Genomic DNA, 21,243 nt, shown 5'->3' with positions numbered 1-21,243 from the left:
ACCCGTCGCTCAGCGATCCCTTCCTCGGTGTGTTGCGTGTGTTCGGGTTTGGCCCTCGGGCCGTACCGTGTTTCATCATCAAAGCGGAACCAGCTGGAGCTCCAGTGTGAGCAGTTTGCACCTGCAACACCATTGTTCCCGTAATGAAAAGCACACCGGTCCCAGAGCGGGAATTCACCGCCGTCTTTTCGCACGGAGACAAGGGTTGACCCGGGGATTTACGAGTGTGACGGACTGCTAAGCCTGATTCATTATTTTGATTGGGCTGCTCCGGCGGGCCTCGCACGGCTGCGGTGCGAGAGGTCCTCAAATGCACCCTGTTTGTCTGCCCCCCCCTCCGCCCCCCCACCCACTGTAAAGCTTTCTCATACGTGTTTTTTTTTCTCATGAGTCGTGTTCCTCTCTCCGTGAGCTCACATAAAATGCGTCCCCTGTGTGCCAAAAACAACTCAAACCATGGTCACCAATAAATCATTCTGGCCGCAAAGCCCCTCAGACGTGGGGAGGAGGTGGGGGGGGGGGGGGGGCAGCAGAAGAAACTGGGCTGAGTGTCAGTGGTTTGAATTCCTGCTTTCGCACTGGGAAAGTAGAATGTAAAGAAAATGCAATAACTGTCGTGTTGAAAGTTTGAGATGAGCACATAACCACAAGGGAGTTCCTCCTCCCTCCCCCCCAAAAAATGCAGCTCACGAGTGCATGTAGTCTGCATTTAACGGTACCCGTCTTTACTGCGGGAGATAATCAGTTTAAATACGTATAATGGAATAAATGACAAGCAAGCCACTTAAATAAAAAGCACACTGGCTCAGCTAAACTTTTCCTGCATTTAAGTAAAGCAAAAAAAATACCAACATCGGTGAAAGCAGGATTAGAAAGTTGAATCCCTACAGGGCCTGTGAGGAAAGTTACAGAGGATGCGGTGCATTCGTTGCATTGTTAACATTCAGTGTTTGCAGGTGGCTTATGCATTTTTCTATCCGGCGGCATCGATTTTTTTTTTTTTGGGGGGGGGAAATCCAATAGATGGCCACGCTCCTCGGGCTCCTCTCTCATTACCACAGAATCAGCCTTGTTTGATATTCATGGCGGAATATTACAAGAAGATAAATCGTTTAATCTCAGTTTTTATTGAACCCTGTCATGAGCGAGACACTCCCCTACATCCTGTGGGTGTAGCCGAAGCGGCTTGATAGAATGATGGATTAGAAATTAGCCTGTGAGTGAATTTAGCACAAAAAAACAAAACGCAATCAAACTGCGGTTTCAGTTCGCTGATTTATATGCAAAAAGACTTTCAGTGTCCTGACATCGCACTTTTCGAAAAGCTTATCAAGGTGCATGCTACACAGCTAAACACATGCAGTTTTAGAAGTGAGTGTACCTCATTAGAGAATGAAATATTCCATGTCCATAATCATTATAATTTGTCTTCAGAGTTTTTTTTAAATGTTGTTTTTCAGATCATTTTATGCCGTTTTATCCAACAGATCACTTTGCAATTAAAAAATATGGGCAGCATTTTAAATTTCTCCTTTTAGTAGTTCTCTTTGTCATATAACTTCAGTCCCAGTGATGCATATTAAAAGCATTAGCAGTTTTTTAATCATAGTTTTTAAGGATTATCCCGTTGGCTGTCTGCAGTAGCATCATTGTTGAATCTACAAATTTACAGATGATACAGCTGTGTTTGTCTATAATGGCTTTCTGGTAGCTGGCAGTCAGCAGAGGTTGGAGAAAATCCATTCGAACCTTTGAAGTTGGAAAAAGTGTATTTGAAAGGCTCCAATCTTCAATGCAGTAACAATTTTGGAGAAAAGTTTCAGAACTGGTTAGGTCTTGGATAAAGGGCAGACAATACGTAGTCATGTCTTCAGTCGACTGTCTACCAAACTGGTTTCGTTGAAAGTAGCAGGAGATTACTGAAAGTCTACGGTGATGCTAGCAGCTATACATTGGCACAATGGTGCTTTGGGCTAAATGCTAACATCAACATGCTAACATGCTCACAATCACATGCTGAAGTTTATAAAAAAGGAAGAAAAATAGCATGTTTGTTTTAAAGTTAGTTTGAGTAATGACAGGTGTTGCAGTGGACTGTTTTGGTGATAGCGGAGCTGAGCCGGGGGGCAAAGCTTTCAATTCGCCAGTCGATGTACGTTTCAACCCTCATCTACAGTCTTGACCTTTGGATCAAAAGGAGCCAGTTGAGTTGGTTTGGGATTCTGATTGGGGATGCCTCCTGGGCACCTTCCAGTGGAGGTTTTCTGGGCATGTCCAACTGATAAGAGACCCCGGGGTAAGACCCAGAACCCGCCAGAGGGATTATATTATCTCATCTCGGGATCCCCCCAGGTGGAGCTGGAAAACGTTGCTAGGAAGAGGAAGGTCTGCTGCAACCCGACCTCAGATAAGCAGCAGAAAATGGACAGCTGGATGGATACTTAAGACATGACATGAACCCAATTTTTAGTTTTTGGGAGGGCTTTCTTTGTAAATCACAAATGTCAACGTGATAGCCAGAGAAAAAAACTGAGGAGGACTAGGTTTCATCTTTTGTGCCTCATGGACATCTGCACCAAATTTCATGCCAATCCATCCCATAGTTTTTGAGCTATTTTCATTTCAACCGAAGAGGCGAACGAACCGAGATCCCTGTAGCCAATCGCCTAAAAGTGCTTTTGAACATGTCATTTTTATAAGAAAAAAGTATAACTGTAACACATTGTAAACACATCAGCCTCCTGATAGTTGGGACAGTGCAGTCATAAAAGAATAAAGCATTAAAAACTCATAAAAGTAGCACTATTATTGCTGCACTCTGTTTTTGGTCCATTAATTTGTCAGTTGAATAAAAGGTTTATTGGTCAGAAATATTGTAAAAAGAATATGTTTAATTCTCACTTGGTGCGCACCCAAGACATTTTTTTGACAGGTTGTTTTATATGAACTGGACCACAGAGAGAAGACAAACAGAGCTTTAATTAAATCCGATCTCCAGATAATTACTTCAAATAGCCGTAATGGCTGACAGCCGGGACTCCGTGACGGCGCCGAGCCGAGAGCGATGCTTTAAGGAAGGGACGCGGTGCAGAGGGTGGCGACGGTCTTACATATTTATCTTTCATCTCAGCTGGATGCGGGAGAAAAATTGAAATAGGGTTCAGGGTTGCAGAGGAATGGATAAAGGAAGCGTTGGAACATATTCACGGAGAAATAAATACGAACGAAAGAATGCGGCGTGACGAGAGAGAAACAAAATGAAGCGCAGGGTTCGACCTTCATCGCGATAAAGCGCATCCATTTGGCCCATGCCGCTCCTTTCTTTTCTATTTCACGTGGTTTCGTCTTCATTCTGTAATTTTGTATTACTTAATTGCCGTCAATACTTAGCTTTAAAAAAAACAAAATTATAATAGTAACAATGGGACGAGGTTGCAGCCTTAAGCGAAATGAAATGTAAGATTCTTCGTACCTCGGTTATTGTTTCATTTGGCTTAAAGAATAAACGGAGAATGTACGGTCGATCGTAGCGGCAAAATACAGCTAAAAAGCCTCCACTCAAACACAAACAACTATAATCAGTGAGTGGAAACAGACGCTTCCCACAGACGGCTTTGGTCAAATAGATCTTTAGTAACTCACTTAAAACCATTAGGACATCCACAAAGCGTTTGAAGACAGAACGCAGATTCTGTGAATTTCATTCAAAGCACAGTTTGAATCTTTGCTGCTCTCGGAAACTTTCAATGATGAAATTGCTTCTTTTCTTTTTTTTTTACCTTTTATCTATCTACAGTGTCGGCCTTTTGCTTCCCGGTGCGAACGTATGTCTGTCTGAGTCATTATAGCCATTATAACGCCCCGAGCTGAGCACTTGAGAATATCATTTTTTTTTTTTTTTTTTTTAATAAACGTATGCGGCGGGAAGCGAGCGTGACGGGCGGTCGGGCGTTGCAGGTAATTGGGTGGCAACAAGGACAACTTAGATCTGCCGGTTTGAAAAAAAAAAAAAAACTTTGCAGAGGAAAACTTTTCAGTTAAATCCAATATAGAATAACGTTTGTGTGATAACAGCTTTTATGTAAAGGCTTTATACCAGCTGCATTGAGCCGGATTTGAGCGAACAAGTACAACAGACTTTCTTGACTTCAATTTAACAGGTCAGATTTATACTTGTAAAGTATATTATACATCACAAAGCGTAGCCAACAGCTGTAAAGAAAGACCTTGGGTGCCAACACTGAGCTCGACATGCAGCTTCCTTAACTGAAACACACAGTTTTTATTAACTTAATGACCGCCAGTCAACATAATATAGAAACATAGATATCTTGCCTTTAGTTTGGGCTGACAGGTTATCGATCACCTTTATCAGCAGGTAAGCTGAGCCCTGTGCACTAAGGGAAGCTATATGACATCTTTTAAATATCTTCTTAAAATGTACTTTTATCGGAGAGCTTTTGCTGATTTGAGTGGATTTTAGTGATCAACTCTTATTTCTTTTATACCGTGTTTTAATTTGTTTTTATGGTTGTTTTATACGATTATTGTGTTTAGAGGGTGTTATATTGTTAAAGGCTTGTTAGAATTCACTTGTTGTTTTGTTTTAATGGATAATTTTATGTGAAGCACTTTGTAACTGGAGTTTAGAAAAGTGTTATACCAATAAAGTCTATTAGTATGTTTTATTATATTGAACTGTGTAGCCCGGATTATCAACATGGAGATCAGGCGTATGTCTAAGACCTGGCCGACTCGTTGTGGCAGGAGTTAGTGGACTATTTTGTAAGTTAGCGAGCTTAACGCTAGCAACATCTGAGCTGATACTTTATTTATTTTATATGTCTATTAATTAATTCTTCTGCCAAAACTTAAATTTTTTTACTTATCTCATAAATGGATGTCGTCTCCAGGTCTGGAAAAGTAAAGCTAATGTGGATGTGCCTTAAAGTGTAATACCAATAAGGGCCTCTAGGGGGCTGGCTCAACTTCTCTCATGAAATACAAAGTCAATAAATGTTTTCCACAAGTCGTTGAGGTGTCATTAGCTAAATTCCCTCCTTCTGATCAGAGTCCCGGTCGTCTTTCTGAAAATATTTCTATCAATAATTAGATATTAGGCCTCAAAGAGAGGTATGTTTCGGGGCAAATCTAGTTTTGATTGACATGCCTGCGATGCAGTCAAGATTGAGGTGGGCGGGGCATAGAGTCTTCGGTTCGAGTGAGATCCACCACTCTCTCTCCTCCCCAACTCTTCCAAATAACCAAGATGGTGATGATGAGGAAACTGACTAGCGTTGGTAAATGGCAGAACATCACTGACTCGTTTCAAGGGTGTGACTTTGACTTAAAGATTTACCCTTCTGCTTTTACAGGCCGAGATATAAACGTCAATATTTGCTGGAGTTTTTCAGTTCTCACTCTGGCATCATCTCTGGCCTCGTGTTAAGGATGAGGAAACTTGCATTTCAGAAAATCTCCCAAGTGTCTCTTTCCCACAGAGCCTAAGGCTGCTCATTTGGGCCTCACTGTTTTGACTGCTGTTGCTGACTATATTTGGGGATGTGGTTTAAGGTGGGAATACAAAAAAAAAAAAATAGCCAAGGGGTTTAAAGAGTATCAGACGAATCAAAATTACAGTCCAAATCAAGAATATCATTGTGGAGGGTAAAAACATTTTCCTGCAGTCAGTTTGGTCAAATAAATCTAAGACAAGTGTGTTAATAGATAGAAGATCATTTATTAATCAATCAAATCTAAGACAAGAGCCCAAAATTCAATGATTTGTTTATCTATTTTCTATACGGAGTAATAATTCCCTTCTACATAGATAATGAGATGGGCGTGTCCATGCGTATTGCTCAGTAATTGGAGGATAAAGGAAATGTGTAAAATCGTATTATTTGTGCAGTCACTTATGTATTTTACCTGTTTGATAACTCTTTTTAAAATGTTTGTCAGTTTTGTGACTGTATTCTGAAATATTGCACTTTAGTTTAACTGCTTTAACTTTTGGAAAACGTCTCGCCAGCTTGACTCATTGTCGCGTTTTCTACCTGAAGAATTTGCCGACTTTGTGTTTTGGCGGAGGCTCACATTCCTCCTGTGTTTTTTCTACGAACACCTGGAAGCCCGTTCCTCGCTCATTACAAGCAAATTAACCTCCCCCTCCCCCCTTCAGATTTAAGTTGCTAATATTCAAAGTCCTCTACGGCGCCGGCTGATGATGAACTAACGGACTGGGTCAGGCGGCCGGAGGGTAATTGGGAGACACATAGAAGGGAGGATTAAATCTGACAGGTCATTCATCCCACTTTAGTTAATAGTAAGCGAGTCTGGTGACCGTGAACGCATCGCGTGGACCTCACCGGTGGAGCCCCTCATCAACCAGTCCGTTCTCTCTCTTCTGTTTTGATAGATATGACGCTACATCTTATACACCATCTTTCCAATACACACTAGATTCCTCACATGTCCCGGTGAGGCAGCAGTGTTTACGCTCGCTGTTCTCTGCACTCATACACACCTTTTTAAATATAGCCCGACAGTGTATATAATACGAAGCACAGGGATCTGTTAGATAGGTATATGCCACCCAGAAGGCTTCACACTCTTGCTCAGAATAACAGATGTCGTTGTAAAGTCTCTAAATCTGCCACTGCTGCAGGAAAAGTCCCTGTTTGTGCAGTCACATGCGTTTAAAAAAAAAAAATCATATCTGTATTTCATTTCAGATAAGAAAACAGAAAGAATTTAATCAAAAAGTTCTAAAAAAAAAAACATAGTGGGTACTCCAAGGTCCTTTTGGTGAAAGTCACAACTGTTTTGTCCCATAAATGACGTTAAATGAGTCACAGCTGAAGCACAAGTACTGTTTGGATTGATGTGAAACATCCTTGACTACTTTAACATTAATAACTGGGTCAGAGGATATCTGGTTCTTTGATATGTGTCTTAAAAGTCTGTTCTTTTCAACGCTTATGGGACACTGTTGATAAAACTAATATAATCTGCTGCTTTAAACCGATAACTTTTAGATTGTGGGTCCTCTTTGGATGAATTCCAGCCCATTCTCATCATAAAACGTGTTATATTTTCACTGTAATGTCTCTAAAATTGTGAGATGTCTACGTTTGATACTGGGTTGGAGTAGAAAGACTGACAAGATTCCCATAGGAAGGAGGTCAGAGTCGGTTGGATTTATTTAAACACATGACTTTCACTCAGGAGAAGAACAGGGTGGGATTTATTCTCTGGCCAATAAATCTACGCATCTTATTTAATTTACGTATCCTCCAGAAAGTAACTTCACTCGTGTACATAACGTTAGAATTGTGAAAGTAAGGCAGCGTACTTATTTTAACCCAATTTAAACCCAATCGTGCGGTTTCGGTGGCAGAAACGTGTAAAAAAAAAAAAAAGAAAAACGTTGTACGTACGTCTGAGACGCCATCGGTCTTTGTTGGACACTCAGCGAGACGTGGAAGCAGGACAACAGAAAAGAAGAGACCAAATTCACAGCTACTGTTGCAAGAAAAAAAAAAAAAATCCAGTTTTTTACCTTTTTTATGTGCAGCGCACGATTGATGGGTGACCTTGTCGTCGTCATAACTGAAAGTATAGTTTTGTTACTTTTTGGTAGAAAGAATTTGGCAGAAAGAGAGAAAGAAAGAAGGAAAGAAGGAAGGAAGGAAGGAAAAGTTCCCCATGTAACTTCCCCTGTGAGACTCCCTGCCAGCTAATCATCAGTGGTGTTATCCATCGATCGGCACCCTGCAGGTCTGTTTTGGCCATTTTGTGCTGCAGAGTTGTAAAAATGTGACTGCTGCTCCACAGGGACTCTAATCTCCCCGGAGACGATTCACAGAGACGTATTCAACCAAAGTGTCCAATAATCGATTGTGTTACGTTTGTGTTTGTGTATTTATATTTCATCTTCACACACACACACACACACACACACACACACACACACACACACACACACACACACACACACACACACACACACACACACACACACTCGAGAGTAACGGCGTGTGATTCCTCCTCCGACCACATCAGGAAGTCGTTTTTTTGACCCTTTCTCGTCAGTCGTCTTGCTGTAAAAAGTCATCCGGTCTCGAGCGCCATCTCCGCTCATCACTGTCTCGTCCTTGTCACATTATCCGCCGGCGCCGAGCGGCGCCTGCCGCTGGTGAACTTTGGAGACAGACGGGCCTTCTGCAGGCTGTCAGATACTATCCAGCAAATGACCTGCTTATTCTCCCTCGCTGTCGACTCGGCCGGCGTCTCCTCCCTGACAGAAGCACGTCAGTGAGACTCGAGAGACGGACGCGGGAATGAAACGAGACACCGAGGAAAAATGGATTTACTTATATTGTCAACAGGCCTTAAACTTGATGTTTCTGAAAAAAATCAAATGATAAATACAGCAAATGAAATGAATGAAGTGACGTTTTTCTCATCGGGGAGCTTTAAAATCTGCCTTTAGGTTCGACAGTTAATCACATGAAGGGTGTTTGTTTTTGGGTTTTTTTAAATGTTGTGTTCTACAATAAGTCGTTCCGACCCAGAAATCTGACTGAAGCACCACAGACTGGATATAAAAGTGGACGTAACTTCCGGGTCTAAAAAAATGGTTGCAGAAGTGCTTTAAGCTGCAATACCAGCGAGTGCCACTAGAGGTCGGCTCCAAAAAGCCTCCGGCTCCATAGACTCCCATTCAACTTCTCTCATCAAATCCAAAGTGAATAAAATGTGTCCATCAGTTCTCTCGGTGTTGTTAGCTAAAGTCACTCCTTCTTCTTAGTTTTCTGGAGGTCCATCTGAAAATAATCCCTCATTCATTAGAAAAGAAGATTCAAGAAGACCTGTTTTGGGGGGCGTGTCTGTTTGATTGACAGGCCTGTGGTGCAGTCAGGTTACAGCTATCGGTGGGCGGGCACGTAGTGGATCAGATAGAGTCAGATCCACCGCTCGTCCAAATATGGTCACTTCCTGCTCCAAACCGCTCCGAACTAGCAAAGATGGCGCCGGCCAAAATCCGAGGCTTCATAACGGCCGTTTACAAAACCAACGGGTGACGTCACTGCTGGTTCGCCGCTCGGCAAGCGCACGATGGTCTTTGCACGGCAATCCTGGAGGGATCAAATATGAAGACAAAACTACTTTTCTGCGGGGACGTTAAAGATGTTTTAACGCGACTGTGAGACCTCGTGCGGAAGCTCTGCAAACATTTTCTTCTTCACTAATTTGCAGATGGTCCGCGTTCGCCATCTGCTCTCTGATCGTCTGCGGCGGCGTCACGGTTACCTCAGCCTCGGGGCGAGAGGCACGTTTCAAGACAGACAGCTCATCAGGATGATTGACAGATCTTGGGCGCTGGAAGCCGACCAGCCGAGGAGAAAAAAAGACAAGAAAAGAAAAAAGAAAGCTGCGTATTTGTGCTTCAGGAAGTGATTTGAAAGATGACACTGAATTTTTGCTGCAGCGTGCGACGGTGCACTGCACACTGCTGCAGGCTTGCAGGACGGGCGTACGTGACCTGCTTTGACGTGTGGGGGAGGAGGTGGTGGTTGTGGTGGTGGGGGCGGGGAGGGGGTGTTTGTGCGAGTGGATTGTGTGTGTGTGTGTGTGTGTGTGTGTGTGTGTGTGTGTGTGTGTGTGTGTGTGTGTGTGTGTGTGGGTCGCGTTATATTTACTCCGGCGGCGCTCCGGTCTTCCGGCAGGCGTGGCCCGTTTGTGGCTCGGTGGGTGGCTGATGGGAGCGGAGCAGCAGGGGGGAGAGGGGGGAGAGGGAAGGGGGGTGGGATGTGTGGGGGGGGGGGTGGACACGTCCCCGGCGCTGCAGCTGCTCTCTGCAGACGACGTGGCCCTCGCGCACATCTTGTTTTTCGTCGCAGGCGAAGAGTTGAAAACACCACACGTCAAAGGGGGGGGGGGGGGGGGGGGGGGTTTCCTTTAAAACGATTTTTTTTTTTTTTTTTTTTTTTAGTTTGGAGCACTGAATTGTGGGTAAAATTTCCCAGTGAGGCCAAGAAATGAGTGAAGAGAATTTTGAATCCTCTTTTTCGCCCTCCAGTGAGGATTCATCTCGCAGCGTTGCGCTCCAGAACAATAACATGTTTCCTCGGCCGGTGCGTGTTTCTAGTAAGAGGTCACCGTCGGTCTCTCGCAGCCCAGATGTGGTTTTTTTGGGTGTTTTTTTAACTGCCGTGAGCTTTTCCGCTGCTCGGGCCTGGTTTCGTCCTGCCAAACGAGCCCTCGCCAGCTCCATGTGTCATCCTCTTCTCTCCCTCTCTTTCTCCCCCCCGCCTCCAAAAAAACAACAACTTGGGTGAGATTTACAGTACAAAAAAAAAAAAAAAAAGGTAGACGGTTGCGTAAGAGCTTTCTTTCCCTCTGAAGTGTGTCAGGGCAGAGGAGAGTCCTGCCTCCATGTTTTCAGCCTCCGAACATCGTGGAGTGCGTTTGGGATGAAGAACTGGCCATTATTTGCTTTTACCTTTTTTTTGTTTTTGTTTTTGTGGACGTCGTTGTGTGTTTGGTAACGCCGACGGCAGAAATATGATAACTGATGCTGCGCAGGGTTTTTTCCTCCTTTCGATGTATCTTTAAGGTTTTTTCGGTGAAGACATCATGCCTTCCTATTTTCCATCTGCCGAGGAGGTGCGTTCGGTCACTCAACCTGCCGCAGCTGCGAAAGGTTTTTATTGCTCGGCTGTCTTCTCTGCTGCCGTCGTAAGTCATGCGACTTCAGGAAACAGGAAATTATCCATTTAGGTGGGAATTTTTCAACAGTGAACAGCTTTGCTTTCGCTCGTGACAGTTTTGTATTTTCATTTTCTGGTATATACTTAAAGCGCTTTTATAAACCGCTCAAATGATCATTTTCATCTTTAATCAGAATCATTTTTAGCAGACAAACTTTATGATGAATGTGTTGGCAAAAAAAAATAGCAGAATATTTTGTTTCGTCCAATCTTTATTTTCCTTTCAGCTCCCTCTTAATCTCTACAAACAAAATGTTTGACTCTATCTGATAAAAAAAAAAAAAAAAAAAAAAAACTCCCTCCAGGATTTTTTTGATGATCAAAGTGTTTCATTTTGTGGTGGATTTTTTTTCAAAGTTGCTTTTTTTTTTTTACAACTACTTGACAAAGAGTAATGTATAATCACTTCCTTTGAAAATAAGCCCCACAAAAACAGCTGAGACTGATTCCAAATAATAAAGTTGCCAGCTGTAAAAACCAAAACAGGGAGCTTAAAGACACTAAAGCAGAAACAGCTCCGATCAAAAACAATTTGATCCACGGTCGTGTAGAATATTCGTAGTGCTATTTTTTATTTATTTTTCCACGACATGCTGTGTGTATTTTGTATATATTAAGAATTAATGAGTTCAGGACACGAGCTTTAGTCCTGGTTTTGGTATTTTCTTGACTTTCATCTCCGCTTTAATCAAACCTCGGTGCTGAAAACCCTCATAAGCCTCCCAGCAGAACGGCACCATAACTTACATCCTCCGTCAGGAACACATTGTGGACCGTTTACCATCAAAAAATACTCCACCAAACATGTTCCTGCAGCCCTGAAACCCAACGGCGTCCCTCGCTGATCGTCACGGCGGATTACAAGCGTACGAAAACACCCACCGAGGACGACTCTGATTCTCTGTATTGTCTGTGAACATAAAGCGCTGAGTGATTCATTCGAGACTCCCTCGCTTCTCCGACAGCTCAATTGCAATCGTTTTCTTTTTTTTGGTGAAAAACATTTTATTGTGTTTTTAGAAAACCAAGAATATTCTGAAAATTAACTGAAAAAAAAAAAGGATTATAACTCACTTTGTTCCAAAACGAACATAAAGAGATAAAAATGACAAAATGGAGAAAAGAAATAAACGAATATTTTCCCAAATGCGGCCTCACGGTGAAACTCGGTAACATTCTTCTGTTTTCCTTTCAAAATCGAATTATTCTTATCTCTGTTGTGTTTTTTTGTTTTTTTTCCCAAATGTCAAAGTCAGACGTTCAACGGGCGCGTCTTAAGTCCAGGAGCCCGTTTCAGGACGTCTGAAGCCGAGTTCGCTCTGAGCCCGTCGCCTCTGGCTGAACCTCAACATTTCCCTCTTCGTGAGTGCGTCAGGTTATTCTTGATCAGAGCTCGTCTCCGCGACGTCTCGTCCAACAGATCGAAACAGACGGTTTGGATTCACGTCCCCTCCGGGCCGGTTCTTCCTGCCGGTCGTTGTGAGTCCAAGTCTTCCTTCAGACAGAGCTTTAGGACGGACTGTTCGGATTTTGGGGCGTCGAGACGCCGTCATTGGTTGCCGTGGTTACGGCGTTCGCGTTGCTACGCCGGTTGATGCGGCTCCAAGAAGGCGAACGCGCGACAGATGGAGATATTTCTTGATCAATTGTCTTGTCCCGGTTGGTTCCTTCCAACGTCGCCCGGACAGACGAATAGTAGTCCCTACCCCAAATGTGGTTTGGGTCCAATTTACAAACGTTACATTTAATTGTTTTTGTTTTTGTTGTTGCTGTCCAGACTTATTAATCCATCCAGACACATTCTGGATATGATAAATGAACGGATTTGTACACGACCCAACTTCCCGGCGTCTGTCCTCAGAGAAAGATCTCTTCCAGGGACACGATGTGTCCTTCAGCCTCCTCCTCTCAGAGGTGCCCTGACCTCCGTCGCCTGCCTTCCCAGCTGCTCCTCGTTCGGTCGGTCCCGGTATGAAATCAGTTTTTTTCAGCCGGTTCTTTTTGTCAGATCGTCGTCGTTTTTTACGTTCTGCCTGCAGCCGGTAGACCGACACTAACTGCAGCCTCAATAATGACCGAAGAATTGAATCCATCTGTCAGGAGTGTACTCTTAGATTAAAAAAAAGAAAAACAAGAAGGAAAAAGCCAACTGTTCGGTTCTACTTGGCTCGACAGCTTTTCACTTCCAGCGGCGAATCTCTCAAACAACCCTTTGTTACCGCTGCACAAGCACTTCTGAAATCCCGGGTAACGCTTCGGTTCAGGCAGACTGCGTCCACAGAAAGCGACAGACTAACATCATTGTGCCTCCCCATCCGCAGAACAATTGTCAAGGTGGATTAATCCTCCCGCGCAGCGCCGGCACCTTTTCCACTTTCCGTTGCCAAGCGGGTGCCTGTTGAGATTTTTTTTTTCTGAGAGATGTTTCCCAAAGGGAGGGAGGAACAAACCGGACGGACAAGCATCAGAGCAGTTTCACAGCCGCCGAAAATCTACATCTTTCTGTTTGTGCTCCTCGTATTTGATCCTTTTGTCACAGGAACAACGAACTCACCCTGCCAACAGTCATTATCTGTGCAGCCGCAGCTTCACTTGTCACAGAAGTCCACTTCGAAATAAAACAACTGCGGGTTTCTTTTTTACACTCCAGTTTAACGAGCTCAGCTGATCGTGACCGAGGAAGACGTGAAGTGTTGAAGTGTACCGGACCTCATTCAGGCTGCAGGTCTGCAGGTCTGCCGGCGACGATTCAGTGACAAAGGTGCAAATTCGGTCCTGTAAAGGGGGCAAAGATGTATCTGGATGCACGGCCATGTCATGTGAAATTAGATTTTTAATCAAATGTAATATATCTTACTGAAAATTGTCTAAATCTTAAGTAAAATTTCACAAAAGTGTCGACACCGCTTTTTAACCTCCGTGTTATTATTCAACATCATAAAAGCAAAATATGGAATATTTTTGAAAACTGGTGCAGCATCAGATAGATTTTAGACAGTCATTTTTTTCATGCGCTGCTTCGGTCAAATTATCAGATTCATTTGATGGAGACAAATTGCCCTCGCCTCGGTTTGACTGTCACAGTGCTGCCGGTCCTCCAGCAAGCTGTTATTACAACCCAAATTAAATGGAGGCCGGGTCACGGCTTGATTGAAAGGTAAATACAAATGGAAGTTAAGAATAAAAACGCATTATCTACTGGTGATTTTTGTTTTTGTTTTGTTTGTTGAATACTGATTTTGAAAAAGACAACAGGCGGTGCGAAGGAAGAGAGGACGCTTTCAAAAATATGGCCAGTGTTTTTATCATTCATACAACGTGCAGTTAAGAGTACAAATCAAATCCATATTTAATGTGAACACTCTTTGCTTTTAAAACAGCTCCAGTTCTCTGAAGTACGCTCCGTTTTTAGCAGGTAAAGTGTTCAGAGCATCTCGGACAACTTGATACAGAATCTCATTGTCTCACCCACCTATATTTACCTATCTAAAAATACACAATGATAACATAATGATAACTGGTTTATGGGAAAACTACCGTCCCAACATCCATTAGAATCGGTGAAAGGTCTCACCTGGGCCAAGAACCCAATCAATTCAAGAAAGAACCCAAATCACAGGGCAATTACATAAATGATTATACCAAGCAGTAACCAACAGTGATGTCACCCGTTGGTTTGCGATCTGACAATCTGAAGCCCCCGCCCCCGTCTGATTAATGAGGGATTATTTTCAGATGGACCTCCAGAAAACTAATAAGAAGGAGCGACTTTAGTGAACAACACCATGACAGATCGTGGAAACAAATTATTGACTTCGTATATCATGCGAAAAGTTGAATGGGAGTCTATGGAGGCTTTTTGGAGCCGACCTCTAGTGGCACTTGGTGGTATTGCAGCTTAAGGCACTTCAGCATCAGCCTCATTTTTCAGACCTGTAAAAAACTGGTCAAAAAAATGTACCGAACGCCTTTGATGGGGAGAACAGGAAATGTTCTGTGACGTCAGGCTTAATCGGGGTTTTTTTTTTTTTTTTTAAAGTTTACTTCTGGTGAAATGTTGATAAAAATCGAAGCACTTATGTTCGGTCCCTCGAGGGAATTTACCTGTCAGCCATTTAACTTAAATGTCAGTAAAGACCGACGAGTAAGCAAACGCTGAATTAATTCTGCATTAATGTTGGAGCCTGAACTCACCTGTTGAAGTGAGTGATGGATGCTCGGTTTTCTCTGCGGTCCCCCCTCCCATCCCCCCCCGGGGCAACCTGTTTCCCTCCACCGGAGCTGATTTACAATTCAGCATTTAGCGGCGTTTTTAATCAGCCTCTCTCTGCGTGTGTCTTCTCGCTCCGTCCTCCAGATGGACCCGGTGCAGAAGGCCGTCCTCCATCACACCCTCGGCCTCCCTCCCACCGCCAAGAGGAAGCACGTCTCCTGCAGCGTCTGCCAGCTGCGCTTCAACTCGCAGGTGAGCAAGTTTTCTTCCGAAGAGCAGCGAAAGTTTAAAAAGTCGCGAGGGTGGCTGCTGCTGCCGGCAGAAAAATACAAAATAAACTTCTTCTTTTATTATTATTATTATTTTTTTTTATGTTCAGCTGCTTTGATGCTGCCACGCTGTCATCGCTCTCAACATATGCAGATAAACTAAGTAGAAACGAGTAAATATTAGATGAATAGCAGCTCGAGACGACGCTTCAGATTCAACCTCCGGTAAAGCAGGTAAATACAGTTCAGTGCTGGCAAATATCCCGGAGATGTTCCCCATTGTTTTGATCCGGTTGAAATTTATTTCAATTTTTTTAATTGAAGATCCAATCATCTCTGAAGCTCGAGTCTCATTCAAAGACAGCCAATAAAAAAAACAAATGAAATGGTCAAAGTTGTCATTTTGACGTTAAGAAATGCATCGATTGATTCACCTTGAAGCTTGTTTTGATCAGCTATCATCATCTACCTGTTAAATTTACTGTATTAAGCATTAATACAAACTCAATATTTCCTGTGCCGTTTCAAATGAGAAGCCTTTTAGCATTTGAGCAGACAGAAAACCTTCATTTCTCCACGAGGCTTTTAATGTGAAACGTTTGCAGGGACGTGTTGTGACTGCAGATAATTAATCCAGAACAATCGTCAAAAATAGCAGAAATATATTATTGACTTTGGTAAATAAAAGGCATGAAAATATCTCGGCTATTTTATTGATTATTAAACTTAGTTACACGACCTCAGAAACGAGCGACAGTGATGTAGAAATACCAATTACGGGACCTTCGTGACACGTAACTCATTCTTATAAGAAAAATGCCAAAACAAACCTGTGAATCCTGCAGTTTAATTGCGGTTAAAGACGACGATTGACAAACGTGTTGCCGGTGACTTTGAGCATCGGTTTAAGGAATCCCTCAAATGAATGGATGCGAAGTATTCGCCAACTCCAACGGTCCAGATATGTAAATCTGTAACCCGGTTCCCCCCCCCCCCCCCCCGTGATCAAACACTGATAGAATTCCTCGTCTCTCATTACGGTACCACTGGTGGGACTCTGGCACACCTGGTGGAAGAAATTGCCTCTTTAAGACCTCATCACGATCTTCTTAATTGATCCTCCCCAAACACAATTAAAAACCTTCGCTGCCTTGTTGTGGGAAATGAGTGAGAACTGGAGAGTGAGAGAAAGGAAAGCCTGAAAGCTCAACTATGGTGTTTGGTTGCTAAATAGAAAAATACACAGATGAAATTGTGTTTTTCTGTGTACTTACTTGTGTTTTCTTCTCGTCGCGAAGCGTTAAGAATGAATCGATTGGATAAATTGCCGACCTCTGTTGATAAAGCTTAGGAAAAAATGTTGGGACGTGTTGAAATGTTTGAAATTCATGTCCGGTTCTGGTTCCTGTTTTCCCGGTTTGGGGGGCTGGACTTTATGACACGATAATAAAATTAAATCCCCCCCCTAAAGAAAACCCATTCAGACGGTGTGCTGCCGACAGAGTCAGAGCTGCGTTTGATTGGAGGAGGGCGACTCTCCCCGGAGGCGGCGGCGTCGCTCAGAGCGGCGGGGTGTCGATGACCTCACAGCGGGTGATAACGAGGTGCCGCCCGCCTTCTGGGTTCAGAGCGGGCCTCCGACGGCTACACCCAACCATTGACGTGCAGAGTGGCCGACCAGCTGTTTTTCTTTGCAGCGTTAAAAAAAAAAATAAAACAACAATCTTCAGGGTTCCCGCGGGTCGGAGGAAATTCAGGGAATTTTGAAAAACCTCTCCAGACGGTGAAAATCAGGGAATTTGATTATTTTTTTGGGGGCCAAACCATCAAAAAATCAGGCAATTTTATCAGCATGTTTAAATTTGAGCGGACATTTATCAAAATGTTATATTTTCCGTGTTAGTTAGCTGGTTTTTGTCTGTTTGTATGTTTGGTAGCGTTAGTGGTCACTGACAGAAATGGAAAATGTAGCTTCTTAGGTTGCGAGTTAAATACCGTTATTGTTCGAGGAATTCTTCAGTATTTAGACGCGTGTTTAATTTCTTTCAATAACAGCGTAGTATAGAAGCGTTTATTGTCCGCTCAGCACAACAGCAGCATGTTTTTTTTATATTTGTAATACAGGTCCTGGAAATTTAGCTTTTTAGTCCGTGTTTGGTCCCTCTGTCGTACCAGAATCACCAAAGTAGTGTTTATTGTTTACATCAGGCCGATGAGTGTTTTCTAATGGGATCATTGTTTCACTGGTGCGCCCTCTGGTGGAGTCCTCCAGTAACACGCGTCGTACGTAGTCAAGTATATAACGTGGGAACCCTGAATCTTATAACGTGGACGGGACGCATCGTCGACCCGCCGCTGCAGATCCATTCAAATTCAAACGAGATCGTCGTTAACTTTGTGTTTTTAAAACAAACAGATTGAATCGAGTGTTTTCGTCTCGTCGTGTATTTTCTCGGATTCGTCCAAACTCAAACTGGTGGAAGCTCGTTTGCAACAGGATGTTATCTTCACATTTGTCATCATTACATCGTGCTTCAATAACACACATCGTGTGTTGGAGACAGATTGCTGCAGGATGAGTTTATTACTGTGGAGACTCTGCATTCATTTGCTGTCTGTAATACATCGTAATGAAATGCGGGGCGTTAATATCGGCAGGTGAAATGTGACCGATGGACGAGCGTCTAATGGGGGAGATGGGTTTTGATTCCCCCCCCCCCCCTCCGCACCCCCTTCCTCCCCGGCCTAATTTTCAAACCATTTTAAAAGTAATCAAAAAAACATTTGAAAAAGAAAATCTCTCCCGCCGCCGCTGCCTGTCGTTAAATCAGTTGCATCCCTAAATAACCCTTTCATTAAAGGAGTAATCAATCCATTTAGAAAACGCCGAACTGGGCCGGTGATCACTCTAAAATGAGATTATTATGTCTTACACGGGGAAATCCATCTCGGCGTATATATTTATTGTCCATCAGCGGCTAATTTTTGAGGCTTCATTAGACAAATAGGGTCCGTGTTTAGCTGTCAATCAACAAGGTGGGCGCCGCGAGGAGACGGCGAGTTTCTGCAAATACCCCGAGGCGGGAGGAGCGTTTTCATGTTTCCTCCGCTGGCAGTTTATCATAACGTGAAACAGGAAGCTGCTCTGCAGGAGAAGAAGAAGTCTGTTTGTGAACCGGTTAATGGCTCGATGTCATGAAGGGAAAGGTTGTTTATTTTTTGCTTCACCAGATGCCGTCATGTTTACCGGACAGTCAGATCACTTTTATTACCCGTTTACATTCGACGTGTTTGCGAGGCTTCGTTGTCTTTGTGAAGTCATGTTGTTTACTCCTGAAGAGGTTTTAACGAGCTGATAATGTCTTCGGGATTTCTTTCGGTTCGTTTTCTTGAAATAGACGTGAAGAAACCGTTGAAACTTTGAGTCTGTTCTCGGAGTCATTTCACTGCCGTCACTCTGAAGCTCATAACTCACTTATTGTTGAGGCCAACCGTTCATGCTGGATCTTCTTTTGTTTTTTTCTCAGGACAGCGTCGGCTGTCAAAATCTATCGTTCACTTTCAGGGACCGAGATTGTCCATCGATGACGAAGTGAGAGAGAAGTGACCCAGACGCCGATATCTCAGTATCTAAACAATAATCCATCTCACCACTTCTTCCCCTTCGATATATAAAGGCCATAATTTGAACTTCCCCTTCCAGCGCGGTCGCTCTTAACAACCATAAACATTTGATTTGCAAACACAGCACGTCTCGAGTTCTCCGACTGAGAGGTCGTATCCCGTTCGATGACATTACCGGCTCGGCTCCCTTTTGTTTTGTTTTCCATTGTCAGCGAATGGTATTTGGCACCGGGTACTATTTTTAGTACCGCCTCCCTTACAGAAAAAAAAAACATGAGATTCCCATGTTTTCCACATGCATGTTGCATCATATGATAACATGAGGAAAAACATACGGAAACGTTTTTTTTGCACGGGAATCTACATCACACATTAAGACATGAAAATGTTTCCAAAACCGTGTTTCACACGTGAACAATCACACGTCAAGTGGTCACGCGAGTTCTTTACACGTGAAATTCATGGTTTTTTTTCTGTAAGAGTTCGATTGAGGTTTCGTCAGATTAAAATAAGGCATCAGCAGCGAAACAGTTAAACACGTCTTCTAACATCAACGTAACGGATTTATTATTCATCATCACGAAGGAAATGAAATCAGGTCAATAAACAATGAAACACTGTAAAAAAAAAAAGAAAAAAAAAAGCTGTTTTAAGTTGGAGAAACATTCCTCTCACATCAGTTCATAAAAACAACCCCCCCCCCAAGAAAACAACCGCAATAATAATCTGAACAACAGCATCTTTTTTTTTCATGTTAACTGCATTAAAGAATCATCGGCTATCCAGCGAAACCGAACACGCTGCATGTGAGCAAACAGGAATAAAAACCAGGGCTCCAACTTAATGATCCTTCGCGCTCATGACGATCGTTAATTACACTTTGATGGCAAAACAAGTTTCAGAAAAAGCCATCAGCGATGCAGCTGTGACTGACACTCTTTTCTCATAACTGGGGCTAAAGATGATTTTATTATTGCTAATCTGCATTTATTTGGTCAAAAAGAGGAAAAGGTTATTTTCTTGGGTAACAGTCGACAGCTCCTTTTTCCCAGCATGCCCTCACACGTTTGAAGAACAAAAGTCGTCTGGGTTGTGAGATAGCATCTGCATTCGATTCTTTGAGCGACCGGGGGAAGCACCTTTTCTTTCTTTTTTTTTTCTTTTAATCCCCATCAGCTCGGCCTTCATTGATCTCCGTGACCTTTTAACGACTCAACACGCCCTCGAGACTCGAGTCTCCGGTTTCCACCCGCCCCGACCGCTGCCGCTTTCAATTTAAGCGGCAGCGCGTTTTCCTGGTCGCCCCGGCGGTGACGCCGTTGTTGAACAACGACCGAAGTCATCAGATACCTCCTCCTCGCCGCCGACTTTTTTGTTTTTCGTGCGTGGAGTCACGATGCCGTGGCGCTCCAGACGGTAATCGACGGGTAGATGTGTTGCGGTTTGGACAAAATCAAATATCACGACGTTTTTGGCCCGAATACCGTCGATGTGAATATTGCCACAACATTGAAGGGATGTTTACATTATGACACTTTTGATAAATAATCATCAGTAATTTGGGGTTTATTGACAATGTGGGTAAAAGGCAAAATAATGGAACAGCTAGAACGGTCTTGTGATTTCTGAATATGATATCACTTTACTGTAATGCAGCCTTTAAAACTGGAAGTGACACCCCCCCCACCCGACAGCTACAAATAGCTAAAATGCTGTTTGCACAGTTTTATAATATATTACTCACGTGTAAATTTTTTCTGCAGAATGAATACTTTTATTTTTCCTAATTTAAGTACATCCAGCTAATACTACTTCTTTGCCTTTACTTGAATATATTAACTTACATTTAGTGCTGTATTTTTTTTGCTATATATTTTAGTTTTATTATGTTAAAAAAAAAACATCACAATGCTTCTACTGCATCAAACATGTATTTTTCCTGAATATTAAGGCACAAAATTCTCGTATCAGTTCCGACCCCGCAGCAACAGTCCACGCGGGAATCATTTGGATTTTGATGTAAACTTGAATTCAGGTAAAACATGAATGTACTCAGTAGCACGCCAAGTGCCGGCTGCAGGCTGCAGGCTGCAGGCTGCAAGCAGGTGCCGGGGAGAAATGTATTTTAAGAAAGCGTTAATCCCGTTCGGGTTCGGACATCAGTCACAACACATTTGAGTCACGCTGTGAGTCAGACTGAGGCGCGGCCCTGTTCACACCTGGCGTCCCGGGCGACCTGATCACAAGTGGCCAGCTCTGAGTCACACCTGGCATCAAGAGTGTCTCTGCAAGTGACCTCTTGTGGTTGGATGTCACTCCTCCGCTCCGTGTGCAAATAAACACACACGGAGACACACGGAGA

General features: G+C 43.2%; 1 protein-coding gene across 1 annotated transcript in view; it reads left to right on the top strand.

Moving 5' to 3' along the window:
* Positions 1-21,243, top strand: part of znf385d (zinc finger protein 385D) — a 65,062-nt gene that overhangs the window by 20,369 nt on the left and 23,450 nt on the right. The window contains exon 3 of the mRNA XM_069720395.1: positions 15,133-15,240. Coding sequence (XP_069576496.1) covers positions 15,133-15,240 — 108 coding nt within the window. The remainder of the gene's footprint in view (positions 1-15,132; positions 15,241-21,243) is intronic.

The sequence above is a fragment of the Brachyistius frenatus genome, unplaced genomic scaffold (genome assembly GCF_029030835.1).
Source record: "Brachyistius frenatus isolate BFR_SWC_R1_liver_20210118 unplaced genomic scaffold, ASM2903083v1 Contig_239, whole genome shotgun sequence".
Lineage (NCBI taxonomy): Eukaryota > Metazoa > Chordata > Actinopteri > Embiotocidae > Brachyistius > Brachyistius frenatus.
The sequence above is the reverse complement of the archived record's forward strand: the minus strand, read 5'-3'. Positions and strand labels throughout refer to the sequence as shown.